The sequence below is a fragment of the Gavialis gangeticus genome, unplaced genomic scaffold, assembly GCF_001723915.1.
Source record: "Gavialis gangeticus isolate Ggan-Ray unplaced genomic scaffold, GavGan_comp1, whole genome shotgun sequence".
Classification (NCBI taxonomy): Eukaryota; Metazoa; Chordata; order Crocodylia; family Gavialidae; genus Gavialis; species Gavialis gangeticus.
Genome location: NW_017729007.1, coordinates 7,901,232 through 7,915,669, shown reverse-complemented (window position 1 = coordinate 7,915,669; position 14,438 = coordinate 7,901,232). Strand labels below are relative to the sequence as shown.

General features: G+C 47.5%; 1 protein-coding gene across 1 annotated transcript in view; it reads left to right on the top strand.

Moving 5' to 3' along the window:
• Positions 1–14,438, top strand: part of POT1 (protection of telomeres 1) — a 277,216-nt gene that overhangs the window by 164,311 nt on the left and 98,467 nt on the right. The window contains exon 9 of the mRNA XM_019509285.1: positions 6,276–6,566. Within this exon, the coding sequence (XP_019364830.1) occupies positions 6,276–6,566 (291 nt within the window). The remainder of the gene's footprint in view (positions 1–6,275; positions 6,567–14,438) is intronic.

Below are 14,438 nucleotides of genomic sequence, written 5' to 3'. Positions count from 1 at the left end.
GTAAGTCTTGTGTAAATATATTTAAGATGAAAATCTGCCCTATTGAAATCAATAGAAGTCTTGCCATCAAGTCAATGGACCTAGAATTTCATGATTTTATTCTCTATTTAAGTTTAAAAATACTTGCCCAGCATCTCGTTCAAACTGTATGTGAAGAAAGTTGCTTACTCATTATGCACCATCTGTTCTTTTTTTCCCCCCTGTTCAATAGGTATTTTTCTGTGGTGATCTTTGTCATTGCAATATCAGAAATTTTTTCTAGCACTGTCTCATTTTTACAAAAAAAAAAAGGGGATGAAATCAAAAATTACTGATTTTGAAACAAATGTTGGGATCGGGGGCAGTTTGGCAGGATCAGGACTGCTTCCCAGGATCGGAGTGCCAGGTCCACAGCGGGGTTTGTTGGGAGTTGGAGTGGAGGGTGTTGGCAGGACAGTTCACCACTCGGATTGACCTAATCAAAGGAAAAAGAGCACCTCAATCATTGGTGCTGATCTACATTAGGAACTTCTTGTACTATGTCACGGAGTGGGTCCTAGGAGCGGCCATGATCTCTCTAGCGCCTCCCTACCGTGCCAGGTAAGTGATCCAGCACCCTCTTTCTCGCCTGCCACGTCTTGTTGTTATATATAGTTTTATATGGGAGGCTGCCTTACGGTCCCCTTGGACACAGTGCTCTGCTTATACTGCCCCCCCCATATGGAGTGACCTGGTGCACCCCCAGCCTTATGGGCTATGCGTGCCTCCAACCTTCCCTTTAGCATGCCCCAAGCCTCGCAGATGTACCGGACATTATCTGGTCAGCTTCCTGTATGCTCTTTGCCTGGCGCCCTGGGCTTGTCACATAACCGGCACCCCTGGGCTGGCGCCCCTGGGCTTGTCACACAACCGGCGCCCCTTCACTGGTGCCCCTAGGCTTGTCACACAACTGGCGCCCCTCTATTAGCTAGCCCTCTCGGGCCTACTAATTATATCTGCCCCCCCTCCTGGGGCCTCTCCACGTACTGACAACGCCCCCACTGGGGCCTGTCCCTCCGCTCACTCGCCCTCTCCGGGCTCTCAGTAATCGCGGACTCGCCCCCTCCGGGCTCGTCTCTGTAGTAGCACACTACCCTGGGCTTCTCTTCCTGTGTGTCCCCCCTTGGGCCTAACACAAGCCCTTGGACTTCTCGCTGGTACTCCTTGCAAATGGGGCTCAGGTGGCTTTAGCCGTGCCTGCCCCCCAAAATCCTCTTTGCCCCTTCTCAGGGCTGGGGTATTGCACCCCGAACTACAGTGCCCTCGCCGGCACTGTGCACCTTGTCAGGGCTGGGGTACTATGCCCCTACTACAGTGCCCTCGTGGGCCCCAGGGTCCCCACCACTGTGGAGCTCCTCCGGGCCTCTTCCCAATTGGGGCTCAGGTGGCCCTAGCTTTACCTGGCCCCCTTGACCCCTTACTCTGGGTCCTGCCCCCCCCGGGGCTGCTACCTACACCCTTGCTGGGCTTCCTGTCACTAAATGTGCCTTCCCCGGGCTTCTCAATCTGTTCGCCCCTTCTGGTGCCAGGGTCTAGATGCCCCACAATACAGCACCCCTCTCTGGCGCTGGGAGCACCCCACCTCCCTGGGGAGCTCCTGATGAGGCCTCCTCCACCCCTACAGCCTCTCCCGGTCCTCCGGTATAACAATAACTAAACAGAACCATAAGCCAATCGGCTGTAACATAACAATAAGCCTCCTTGCTATACCATAGGATCTAGGCCCACCTGGCTCTCTTGCCAAGGCCTTCCAGTCCAGGTTCTCTCCACCCTTACCATGATGCAGTCCCTTGGGTGCTCAGGCTGCACCGCTTGTCTCTGCTCTGCTTGGTTCTCCTGCAGACCTCTTGCACCTCAGGCTGCCAGATGGGAACTGCTGCTAGGCTTTGGCCTGGGCTGTTTATAAAGGCCCGACCCTGCCCCCTTCTGGTCATGTGCCCAGCCTGGCTGCTCCAGCAGCCAACACCTGTGCTGTGTCAAGGAGCTTCAGCAGCCCTTATTCCTTGATTGGAACAAGGCACCCAGGTGCTCCTGTGACCCATAGGAACAGGGCACCCCGGTGCTCCTGTGGCATACTACATACCATTAAATCTGCTTAAGTAATCATTGGGATAATTCCTCACTTTGTTCTTATCAATTAGTACGGTCTGCAGGTGGGTGAACTAAGTTTGTACATGCCCACAGTAGTTTTCATACATGAAAATTACTATGGGTACATTTATTTCAAACCCATTTACACTATGTCAAAGTTGGTATTTTTTGGTCACCTGCATTTCGCATTAACAAGGCTTTCCTGGTCCAACAGACCAGCAGACAGCTTCACATCTTAAAGTAGCTGTATTTAGAATTATTCATATCGTAAAGCAGGCAAATATCTATCCTTTTGACTAGGGAGTGACAACAGCTTCAAAGTATCTGATACTTTGAACTACCCGATGTCTATCTAATGAAGTTTTCCTATATAACAAGTAGTGCTACTAATGAAAAATAATGATGCATAATTCTCAGGCTAGCTTTTCTTTCCTAAATGTAATTTAATTTAAATATTAAATGGTAACTTGTGGTTATTTGACAATTTGTTGCTGGTTGGACAATTTGGCTGCCAACTGTTATAGGTCTTTATTTGTGATTTTGGTTTAGAATATGTCAGTTATAAGGCACAAGTCAAAAGAAATCATTTTCTATGTTAGCTGGTCCATTGTTCTAAAGTTAAATTGTTTCCACTCTAGAGAACTTTTTTTGTTGTTGTTGCTACACCTCCCATGTTAAATTTTCTTTCTTTTGTTGTTTACTAAATGATGCCAGCGCACACGATCTCCCTGATGAACAGTATTGAGACATCTTAATGGTTTCCCCACTTTCCCAAACTGAAGGAATTTCACAGAAAAATCTCTTTGCTTTAAGATTTTGCAAATGTCCTCCATTATGCCACTTGCAGAATACCTTTCCTTTACTGTTTAATTACTGAACTTTCTAAGTTGTTTTCAAATGTATTAGACTACGATTACTCTCAGAGATTTCAGAAGCATGATACATATGAAAAGAGCAATAAGGAGGTCATCATTATTAGGAGTTCCTTGTCTCCAAGACTAATAGTGCCTTAGTGCAGGTGGTGAAATTAGGTGCAGTGAGCACATGAATGACTGCAGGCCTCTTGACTCTGCACCCTGAGTACTCTGTGTTGCATAATTCTCGGTATCATTCAGCATCTGAACAGGTCTGTTGCTTTTGTACATTAGAGCTCAGATTATATGGATCCAGGGTGCTTCATGGCCCACTTAACTTACATCAGGTTGCTAGAGTAAGCATGAGCTACTCAGCTGTTTGGTACAGTTTTTTTTGTTTTACTCCACTGTGCTGTAACTTGAGAGTGATCTCATGCAGCTCACTGGAGAAGTGGTACCCTTTGGAATAAAAGCTGCAGCAAATGATTGGAGCACCCTTCTGGCCCTACAAAGCTATTGGTTGTGGCTGTCTAGCCCCACTTACTTCACAGATCTTCATCTGGTGAGGAACCTAACCCTGAGTAAAATCCAGTTTCTGCTGTACATTTCCTCACTTTGATGCTTTATTGCTACTTCTTTGCAGCTAAGAAGCGAAAAGGGTTACCCAGTGGGTTGCGCTTGATCAAGTATACCTTTAGGAGATCCTTGCTCAATTGCACTTCCTTCTTCTTTGCTTCAGTTCACAACAGGATGGCTCCTTGGGTCTCTTTCATCTAGCCAAGCAATGTGTCTGGCCAATTAGAACTGGGCTTTCATGACACAGGACCTCAAACATTGGTCATCATCTTGTATCACCTCATTTGGAATAGGCTATGAAGGTGCCCCTGGTGGAGCATCTCCAGGTGACAGGTATACTATAAGAACATAGAAGACTTGAATTCAAGGCTATAGTTGGGAAAATAAACAGGGATGAAACAATAGGTTTGAAATCCAGAGTATCCCAACATGTGCTAATCTAGGTTCCTGAATTTTTCTCCTTAAGAAACATAGGAGACCCACATGTCCAAGTGGGATAGTATTGTATTTACCATATCGAAGCAGCCAAGTAGTAGGTCCCTGATAAATTCTTAAAAAATAAATACATTAGAAATAAAGCCAAAACAACTGTGAGAAGGATACATTTGAAATACCACACATAATATTGATAATGCACTTGAAATAATTTTGATAATAGATGAATGAATACATTTCATGAAAGAAAGTTTTTCTTTCCCCTTGGTGCGACACAGGTTGTGTTATTCTGGAATATAATGTTGATGTCAGCAGCAAAGCTTACAGGCTATCCATTTTTTATTTGTTCATATCATTATAATACAAGCTTACTTCTTGTTTTGGAAGAGAGAGTTGGTTAATTATGAAAAACATAGACATTCCAAATTAATTCCTTTGTTTCTGGTACTGTTGTATTTAAAATTAGAGGTCAAAAGATTAATTTTTCCTAAAGGTAACATTATAAATTTTACCTAATGAGATGCTTCTACTTCCAACTGTCAAGTCTAGGGAATGCATAAGTTTGCGTCTTCCCAGAAATGATCCTTAAGGCATTTATACTTTTAGATAGAGCTTATGCCAAAATAGCAGAGGATTAAAGGGCTTCCTAATAGTAAGCTCTCTTTAGATGCTTTGTTTATGAATTCAAAGGGTTTTTTAAAGTTGATTTGTCTACATTATAAACTGTAAGCTAGAAGTGTTGGCAACTTCTTGGTCCAGTCCTGCTGTTAAGAACACGTGCACTGGTTCTGGCAGGTTAAGGGGAAGGTCTGTCCCATGGGGCCAGATGCGTTTGACACCAAGAGCAAGTACCACTGTGTTGGGTGTTGTTTTTTCAGGCAGTTGACATTTACCAAACTGTTGATGCTTTGCAGTACACAGGCTGGTGTCGTGAAAACCCTTAAATCTAATTGTTGGTCCTGGTGCTACTATGGCGCTGTGGAGGTTTAAGTTGAAAGGACCACAGCAGAATACTAAAATACAAACTTTTTGATACTGTAAAAACTGTTTTAATTTATTTGATTGGGATTGTGTAAAGCTTTAAACTAAACCTAAAATTTGAGGTCCAAGTTACTTGGCACTGTCTCTTGTCAAGTCTGTTATAGATTTATGGGAGAAGCAAAAGGTTTTCTTTTGGTGCCATCTGTTGGACCAACTTGGCCTTTCCTGCCCAAGTGGCTGGACCCGATATTCTGTAAGGTCCCTTCCAGCTGCTAATAACTATGAAATTATGAAGCAACTTTGAATGTCATAATCTCTTGTAATTCCACTGTTTTCTATATCTCTGATATGTTTAGCTGCCCTGTAACCTTAACAGTGGGAACCCTGTGCTGGTTATTTTATGGAGTAGATTCAGTATGCAGAAGCTAGCCTGTAAAAACAGTAAAATGGTGAAAAGAGTTATTCAGAATAAATTTTACCTTTCATAACCCTATCTCAAACAGGGTCAGCTTATTCGTTTGGTGAATTGGGCCAGGGCTGCCAGCTATGAATTGTATCACATACCTAAGTGTGTGACGGTAACATCACATACAAACTGCAAAATGTCAAGAGAACTCTGCCTGCCATCTGAAAAAATATATCAGGATTTGAACACAGCAGAATGTGTTGCATGTTAGCAGATCAACAGTTAAATCAGGAGGCTGTCAGACAACCACTGTTCAGAGCAGTGGGAGTAGAAGTATTCTGAGTCTATCAGCTCCCATTTTAATGGGAGTTACACTTGCAAATCAAAGGGAAAATGGATCGTTTCTGTTGTGTAGCTCACAGAATGGTGCACTTTTACTATTGTGGCTCTAACTGTACGTTATTAGCAGACAGCATGATTTAGTGCACAGCACGCATTACTGAAATTTATGACGTCTGCAATTTAAGATACTAGTCTGCTGGGTACCCATGACAGGTCACTTTGCCCTATGCTTCAGCATTTCTGTAAGTGAAGTAATGATAATGGGTCTGTCCTTTTTGAAAACAGTTTGAGCACTGCAGACCTAAAACTAGTATAATTTGCATAGAGATTTTTGGCTTCTGCCTGAGAGAGAATGGTTGGTGTTAGATTCTATTTTTTATGTATGCTGGGCTTGTTTTATGATTGTATTGGTTTGGGTTCTTTTACTTTGGTGCCTCCTACATGCGTTCTACATATTGGCGAAATGAGAATGTTCAGTAGATATTTTATGTATGTAACGAGACTGAAATATTTCGTATTTTAGTGCACTGCAGTCCAGCCTAATTTTTCTTTTTGTTTTTTTTTTATTGTAGATTAGGGAATACAATGGACAGATTCAGGGGGTTACCAGCATTGGATTTGCATCCTTGACGTTTGATGGAACCCCAGGAGCAGCAATCATTCCTCGAGCCTCTAGTAAATTGTACACTTTCACAGATGAAGAACAAAAAACAATAGAAGAACTACGTGTTTGGGGATCCAGTAATCTTTCCATCTCTGGGCCAGCAGTGAAATTGTCTGGTGTTCAGCCAAAGCTGTTTTTTGACCTCACTTGCCAACTTATAGGGAAAGCAAAAATGGATGGATCTTCCTTTCTTCTCAAGGTGGATTTTTAAATATTTAAGTATTTGTTAAGTTATTTATTTATTTTATTCTCTATCAAGGCATTCCATTGGAATGTCTGCAGGATTTAACTGAATACAGTGTGTAGCACACTTTGTAGAATAAGAATGGATGGATTCATTACGCTGTATTTTTGATGGATTTCAGGTGCCCTTTAGTTGTGCATAAGTATAAAGCACCCTTTGGTGCTTGTATAAAGAAGCAAAATGCAAAGTGTCACACTGCAGGAAAGCAGTTTCTGGGGACTAATCCTTAATATCAGCTAAGTAAAAGAGGATTTGTGTAATTTTCCCAGATTAGCAAACTGTTACAGTGGACAGATTTTATCCTGAAATTCCTCTGTCTCTTCATTGGCAATCATGACTTGATACTTAGAATATTAAGTGATGGGCAGAATATTAAAAGTCTGATGCTTTTTATCTCAGTATTTCTGTTTCTATATAGTAGCACCAGGAAACAATTGTCTTTAACCAACTTTAATGTTTTTAGACAAGTAGCAAATTTGTGCATTATTGCTTTTGTTAAAGTAGCAAAGATGTTCTCATGCAGAACATTATTTACACTATATAGAAAAGAATGTTATTTAAACTGCATCCTATAATATGCCCTACAGCTCTTACAAACATTTTAATTCAAATAAATGTATGTAATGGATGTCAAACAAAGCCGATAAAAATGTATTCCAGCACTTCATGAACTGTAGGTAAAATGTTCATTGCTCATTACCCCAATAGGTGCAAATTCATGCTGAGAAATCTTTTATAAGGGCATACACAAGTGATTCTTGAAGTATCATCTTTACTTCACTTTCTATTGTTTGTTGCAAGTTTGTGTCTTGCTTTTTGTCAGTTTTATGTAATTCAGTGAACAGCTTTGAGGGGGAAAATAACTGATGGACTTGTAAAGATAAAAAAAACTGAAGAAGCCAGAGCATCGTAGACCAGTTTATTACACTAATAACCGTAACCTTGACAATGTCATTTTTGCTAGGAATACCATAAAAATATTAACTACGTAAAAAATATTGAAATTTAGAGGTCAGACAAACTTAGAAAATCAAGGACATATTGAATGTTGTTATGGCATCATTTATCCATTCCTTTTTGCCCAGGTGACAGTGTTTCTGATTTTATATCAAATACTACAATAATTATAATAGATTTTGCTGTTCTTTAAGTGTCTGTAAAACTACTCATCTCTTGATTAAGTTTTTGCTCTTGGTAAAGGACAGCAATTCATTTTGCTATTTGGTGATCTGAAACAGACCAGCTTCTCAGTGATTGCATATGTATATCTAAGTATATATGTTTAAATATATGTTAACCATGGACAGGCATTTCACTAATAGCGCTAAATATTTCCTTTCAGCTCTACAAAAATCAAGAAGAAAGCATCTCACGGGACTAGGGGGAAGCATAGCAAAGCTATCAGGAAATGCTACAGGCATTGGAAATTTATGGTTTTTGAAAAGGGGGGTTATTTGGTATGCATTGTCCCATTTAACTTAGCACCTATTTTTCTCCAGGGAAAAAGAGAATAGAAGCTTCACTAATATGCTGGGGGCTAGGGCTATATTATTCAGTTTAACATCAAAGTAAAAACAAATGTAACTTCATTGGAAGTTTGAATGAGTTAAAAATTGGAATGAGTTAAAAACAATTTGCAGGGCTGTGAAATACAAGCTATATTACCAGGAGCAGCTAACAGGCAGTAGGATTGCAGAAGACTAACTTGATTACTGGAATATCAAGACTGTTAAACAGAGAGGGTTATTAACACCTGTAGAATAAAGAGTTTAGAAGGAACCAGGTAGATCAGGAGTAGGGAACGTTTTTTGGCTGGAGTGCCTGTCCCCGACGGGCCTTCATGAGACGCTTCTGGGACCCCTGCTCTGCTGGTCGTTGACTCCTCCCCTTCCGGACTTGCGTATTACCGTGGTTGTTCGTCCTCCCACGTCGCCCACCCTGCTCTCTCCTGCCACTACTTGCTGTTACACCAGTGGGGCGGGGCTAGTTCACAGGTCCCACGGTGGCCCGGGTCTGGCCCGCCGGTTGCACACAGGGCTCTCTCCTGCCCTGATGTCGACCCCTTCACACCGGCCTGAGCCGGTGCCTTAATCCTCACTACAATAGATCCCACACCACAAACCTGTCACCCTGTGCTACGTGCCTCCTCTAACAGGTTCTACCGTACCAGCTACCTCGCCGACCCTCCACCACCTCCCTATTATAATGAACAGGGTGGCACCTCCCGGCTGCTTTCTAGTTGCACACTTGTTCCCTTAATCAGCGTCTTCTATTCTCGGCGGCGATCCCGCCCCGATCTCTCGCCAGCCAGGTGGTCCTTCGGCCTCTCACCCCTCTTCAGCGATGCCCGCGCCCACTGCCTCAGCATTTACTTCGGAGTCCTCTGAATCCCCTCCTGGGTTGTCTCAGTCTTCATTCGCTCACCCGGTCCGTCGCTTTGGGGTCAATCCACTGGTGTCCCAGTCATCAATCTTCCTCTCTGAGCCACTGTTCCCTCCAGCACGCTGGCTCTTCTCCATTTGTCCAGCGGGGCTAGTGCCAGGGATGGCCCTGCCAGCCGTCTGCTCCCCGTGCTATCCGCCGCCTCCGGAGCGGCGGCTGCCATTTTTAAATCCGCCGGCCGGCATCTGACGTCACCGTCAGCTGCTGGCCGCAGCTGTACATAGAGGCGGCTAACGAGCCGCGCGGGTTCTCCCTCCGTTGCGGCGTCTCTCCTGTCTTGGGCTCCAGGTAAGTGTCCCTTGCTACCTCGGCCCCCGGGACAGTGCCGAAAAACCCACAGTGCCTACCTTGAAAGGTGCCAGAGTGCCAGCATTTCAGAAAAACAGGTTCTAGATAGCTGCTGATAGCTATAGAGCCTGGGCTGCTTGCAGGAGGGCTTCAATCCTCCCAGCTGGCTGCTGGGAGCAGCCCAGCCTCCATGGCTATCAGCAGCTACCACAAACCTGGGCCAGCTGCAGCTGGGAGGCTGCAAAGAACTGCTGCCTCCCTGCCCTAGCCCTGGCTGTCTCCCAGCCCTGGGCTCTGGGAAAACAGCAGGTGCCAACACTGCGCTTGTTGGGGCCAGGGCTGTGGGCAGTGAGGGACTGGGGCTGTGGGGCCAGGGCCACCCAGCAGCATGGGGCTGGGGCCAGGGCCCATAGGCAACATAGGGCTGGAGCCTGGCCACGGACTGGGGCCCATGGCGGTGGTGGTGCTGGCTGGTGCTGGGCCCGTGCAGGGCCAGGGCCCACCAACAGCACATGGCTGGGGCCTTCGGCAGCGCTGAAATGGGGCTGGGTCCCGCACAGGTTCACGGGCCCTGGTCCCATCCAGACGCTGCCGATGGCCCCGACCTGGCAGTGCTCGGGCCCGTGGTGGTGGTGAGGGCTGGGGCCAGGCCCGCTGGCAGCTGGCACCACTGCTGCGGCTGGGGCCTGGGCCCAGCTCAGATTTTAGCTGGTTGCCAGGGCCTGCGCAGGCTCCAGCCCCATCCTGACACTGCCGATGGCCTGGGCCCGGCAGCAGTACTGGGCTGAGGCTGGCGGCAGCAGCACGTGGCCGGGGCCGGGCCGGTCGTCAGTGCTGGGATGGGGCCAGGGCCTGCACAAGTCCACGGCTCCAGCTCGGCAGTGGCTGGGACCGGCAGTGGCGGTGGTGCTGGCTGGGGCCAGGCCTGCCGGTGGCATGTGGCTGGGGCCAGGCCCACGTTCAGCACCGGGATGGGGCCAGGGCCAGGACCAGGGCCCAGCCCACCAGCAGCACCAAGATGGGGCCGGGGCCTGCGCAGGTGCATGGGCTTGGGCCCCGGCCTCATCCCACCGCTGCCAACAGCCCTGGCCCAGTGGCTGTGGTGATGCCGGCCAGGCCCGCTGGCAGCACATGGCCGAGGCCGTCTGTAGCGCCAGGATGGGGCCAGGGCGTGTGCAGGTCCATGGCCCCGGCCCCATCCCAACACTGCTGATGGCACTGGGTTGGGACCCGCAGCGGCAATGGGGCCGGTCCGCCAGCAGCACGTGGCTGGGCCCAGGGATAGGGCCTGCGGCGGTGGTGGTGCTGGCTGGGGCCTGCCGGCCAGCAGCACAAGGTTGGGGCCGGGGCCATTGGGGCTGGCTGAATACTAGGAACCAAGGAGTTCACACTGATATTGGTTGTATGGCACATTAAAACCTACCCAATTCTTGAATTCTTCCCACACCTGAAAGGTGATAATGATCCTCATCCCTTTTGATGCCCTAGTAGTCAGCTTCTTTTGTTCTGTTAATTCTTTGTCTGCTACCCCTGGGGATCTCTCTCCACCCTCACATTTCACAGCTCTACCAACTGTATTTTACTATAGCCAGGCTTGCTTTTCTCTTCAGACCTAAGACTGTCTTGAGTTTGAAAACTTGTCTAACTCTATTCCAACTATGCAGTTGGTCCAATAAAACATACTGCCCAAAGAAATCCTGGTCTGTAGCTAGGGTCAGATCCAGAGGGGTACACTTGCATCCCCTTTGATTCCTAACTCACCCAAAGTTTAAAACCAACTGCCTGCCAATGGCAGCACAGTATGTCAACTGAATCCTCCCCACCCCCAGGGCAGGGGGAGGCTCTGTTCCATGCTGGGGGGGAACTTTTCTCCCTCCTCTTTCTCTCCCCATAGAGGCAGCAGAAGCACAGAGCTCAGCTGGACAGGGTGTGGCATGTAGGGACCCCACACCATCTCCCCATGGTGTGCAGCCCCCACTGCCTGGCAGCAGCAGCAGGCGGGGAGGTCAGGATGCTCATGGCCGGCGCACAGCTCCGGCCAGCGCTGCAAGTGGGGAGGGAGTGGAGCCTACTTTATCCCCACAGCTTTGCTCCCTGAGCCTGAGGCTGCAGTGGGGGAAGCCCCGCACTAGAGCCAGCTGCTTCCTCTGCTCCCTGCTTTGCAGGTCCTGCACTCTGCTGTGAGTGGAGAGAGCCCTGCCCCCTGCTTCCCCACAGAATCCAGTGCAGGTCTTTCCCTCCTGTGAGTGCGGAGCTGCAGGCACAGTGTAGAGCTGCGATAGAGGCAGCCAGTACTATGCCGGGGGCAAAGAGCGCAGCCTGCCCGGGCACTACTATTCCTGGGGCTCCGCACCGTGCCTGCAGTTCTGCGCTCACAGAGGGAAAGCCCTGCACTGGACTCTGCAGAGAAGCAGGGGGCAGCGCTCTCTCCACTTGTGGCAGAGTGCAAGACCTGCACAATGGGGAGTGGGGAAAGCAGCTGGCTCCAGTGCGAGGCTTCCCCCACTGCAGGCTCAGGCTCAGGGAGCAGAGCCATGGGGATAAGGCAGCCTTCACTCCGGAGCCATGCCTGCACTGGGCATGAGTACCATGACCTCCCCGCCTGCTGCTGCTGCCAGGCAGTGGGGGCTGCACGCCATGGGGAGAGTGTGTGCGGGTCCCTACACCCACATCCTGCCCAGCTGAGCTCTACACTTTGCCGAGTCTGAACCAAACCTCACTGGCATTTGAACTCAGAAACAATCCGGCACCATCATCTGAAAAACACAGCATGGATTCTCCTCAGAAAACCTTTTGTTATACTTGACAGATATCTATTCCTGCCCAATCAGCATTTCTGACCTTTGCTGCAAGCTTAGTAAAGGAATCAAGCAAGAACTCATGAGTGGTTTGTATGCAGGTACTCAGAGGTTCACTGAGTGTGGTTCAAGGCTGCTGTAAGTAGAAAAAATACAAAGCTGTGGCGGAAGGGGCTGTTAAGCGGCACTGGAACACTACAGGGCATTGTTTGCTGAGCCACACTCCAGACAGCTCTGTTGGAAGGTGCACATGGGGTTTTTGTGACACTGCAGGGTCATGAGAAGCCCAGGGCCAGGTGCAAGCCCAAAGGGTGCTGGCAGAACATAAGCCTGTTACACTTGAAAGCAAAATCTCTACAAGCTATCACCTCATGGAGAGACAGGGACACCTGCATTTCCTCTCTTACTTTGGAATTGTCCACATCAGATTTGTTGACAACAATCTGGAGGCTGTTGGCTCATAAACTTCCAGATCATGATGGCAACATATTGCTCCATGGTGAAGGGTGCCCTTCTGCTGATGTCCTGTCATGCACAGATGATGCCAACTTAGTGAAGATCTACATTAAACTAGACCACCACATCCTGAAGCTTTGATGCCACAAGTTGTCATTCCAGGCCCTCAGGATGATACTCTTCCAGTAATTGGTGCTTGTGTAACATTCCCCAAAGCACTAGAACACTGTCTGTGAGTGGCCCTGGTGTACCCAAGCCAACATAGTTTACAGCATGGCATCATCCTCAACTATGTATCTGTTGAGGGACAGGAGCTGGGAATGTAACTGATGAGTCTTTGGGAGTGAAAACTGACCAGCGGTTTGCACTCCCAGTGAGAGTGGGGGCTGTCCCAGGGAGAGGAGAGGGGTGTCCCTGAGTGGTAATCAGTCAATTGGTGGTGCCTTTTGAGCTCAGCTGTCCTTGGGAATGCCTGAAGGTGAGGTGTCCCCCACAAAGCGTGTTGCGATCAGCCTCATGCTTCATCAGCCTCTTGACTGGAGCAGTACATACTCTCACCATGTTCTGCGGTGCTCCACATGATGGGCAGTTGAACCGTTGTACATGCAGGTTATGCCATATTTTTACGGTGGTGCAAATTTTCTGGAAATTCCAAGTGCTTCAGATGACTGCCTGCCTATACTCTTAGTGATAACCAGTGTTGAGTCCTTGTAAGCCCTGTGATTTTCAATCAAAAGCATATTAAAAGGCTTTGATTTGATTCCAAGGCTTTGTTTTACCCAGGCTTTTATTGCATTTGATGCTCAGTCCAAGTGTGCCGAATAGTCATTAACAGTACTGTACAAAGTGATAAGCAGGCAATACAATGGTATGATATTATTTTCACAGTGGTATAACTTTGTTAGAGTAGCAGGGCCGACCTGTGGCATGCTTGCCACAAGCAACAGAGGTAGCCTCTCTGTGTAGCATGCAGCAAGGGAGAGACAAGCAGCACAGCTGCAGACAGGGCAGAAAGCAGAGTAGCAGATCATACAAGGAGTACAAGGCCAGGAGCACAGGACATGGAGCTGAAAGCAGAGCAGTGGATCAGGCAGAGGAAGGGAATTGGAGTGGCACTCTGGGAGGCATGGGGCTAATTTGTGACATGCTTCCCAAAAAGATTGGCCTCTGCTAGTTTAGATTGTAATCTACCCAAAATCCTAGTTTTCTGCAGAACTGCCAATAAGATGGTCTCTCCCCATCTTGTATCTGTGCAGTTGATTATCCTTATTTAAATGTTGTGTTTTGTTCGTTTTTAATTTAATCTTGTTTAGTTGAGATCACTTCTACAGTTTGTCAAGATCATTTTCAATTCTAATCCATTCCTTCAAAGTGCTTGCAACCTTACCCTGCTTGGCATTGCCAATAACTTAATAAGTGTATTCTCTGTTCTATCATGCAAGTTATTAATAATTTTGTTGAGTAGTACCAGAGCCAGTACAAGCCCCATGCAAAGCCCTATTTTATACATCTTTCCAGTTTGACAGTAACCACTGATTACTTCTTTGACTACAGCTGGACTCTATTTTCCTAGCTTGTTTATGAAACTGCCATGTGGGATTGTGTCAAAAGCCTTTGTGAAGTCAAAATACATTGTATCTGCTGCTTCTAGGTCAGGGGCTGTCAACCAAGGGTACGTGTACCCCTAGGGGTACTTAGAAAGTCTGTAGGGGGCATGAGCAGGTGGGCAAGGACAGAGTGTGCCCTGGGGCGCTGCGGCAGCATCTCCCCTGGCATGTTCCCACATGTTGCCTCTCGCCCGGGGGAGGGGACACCAGGCACCACGAGCTCCACACTGTACACC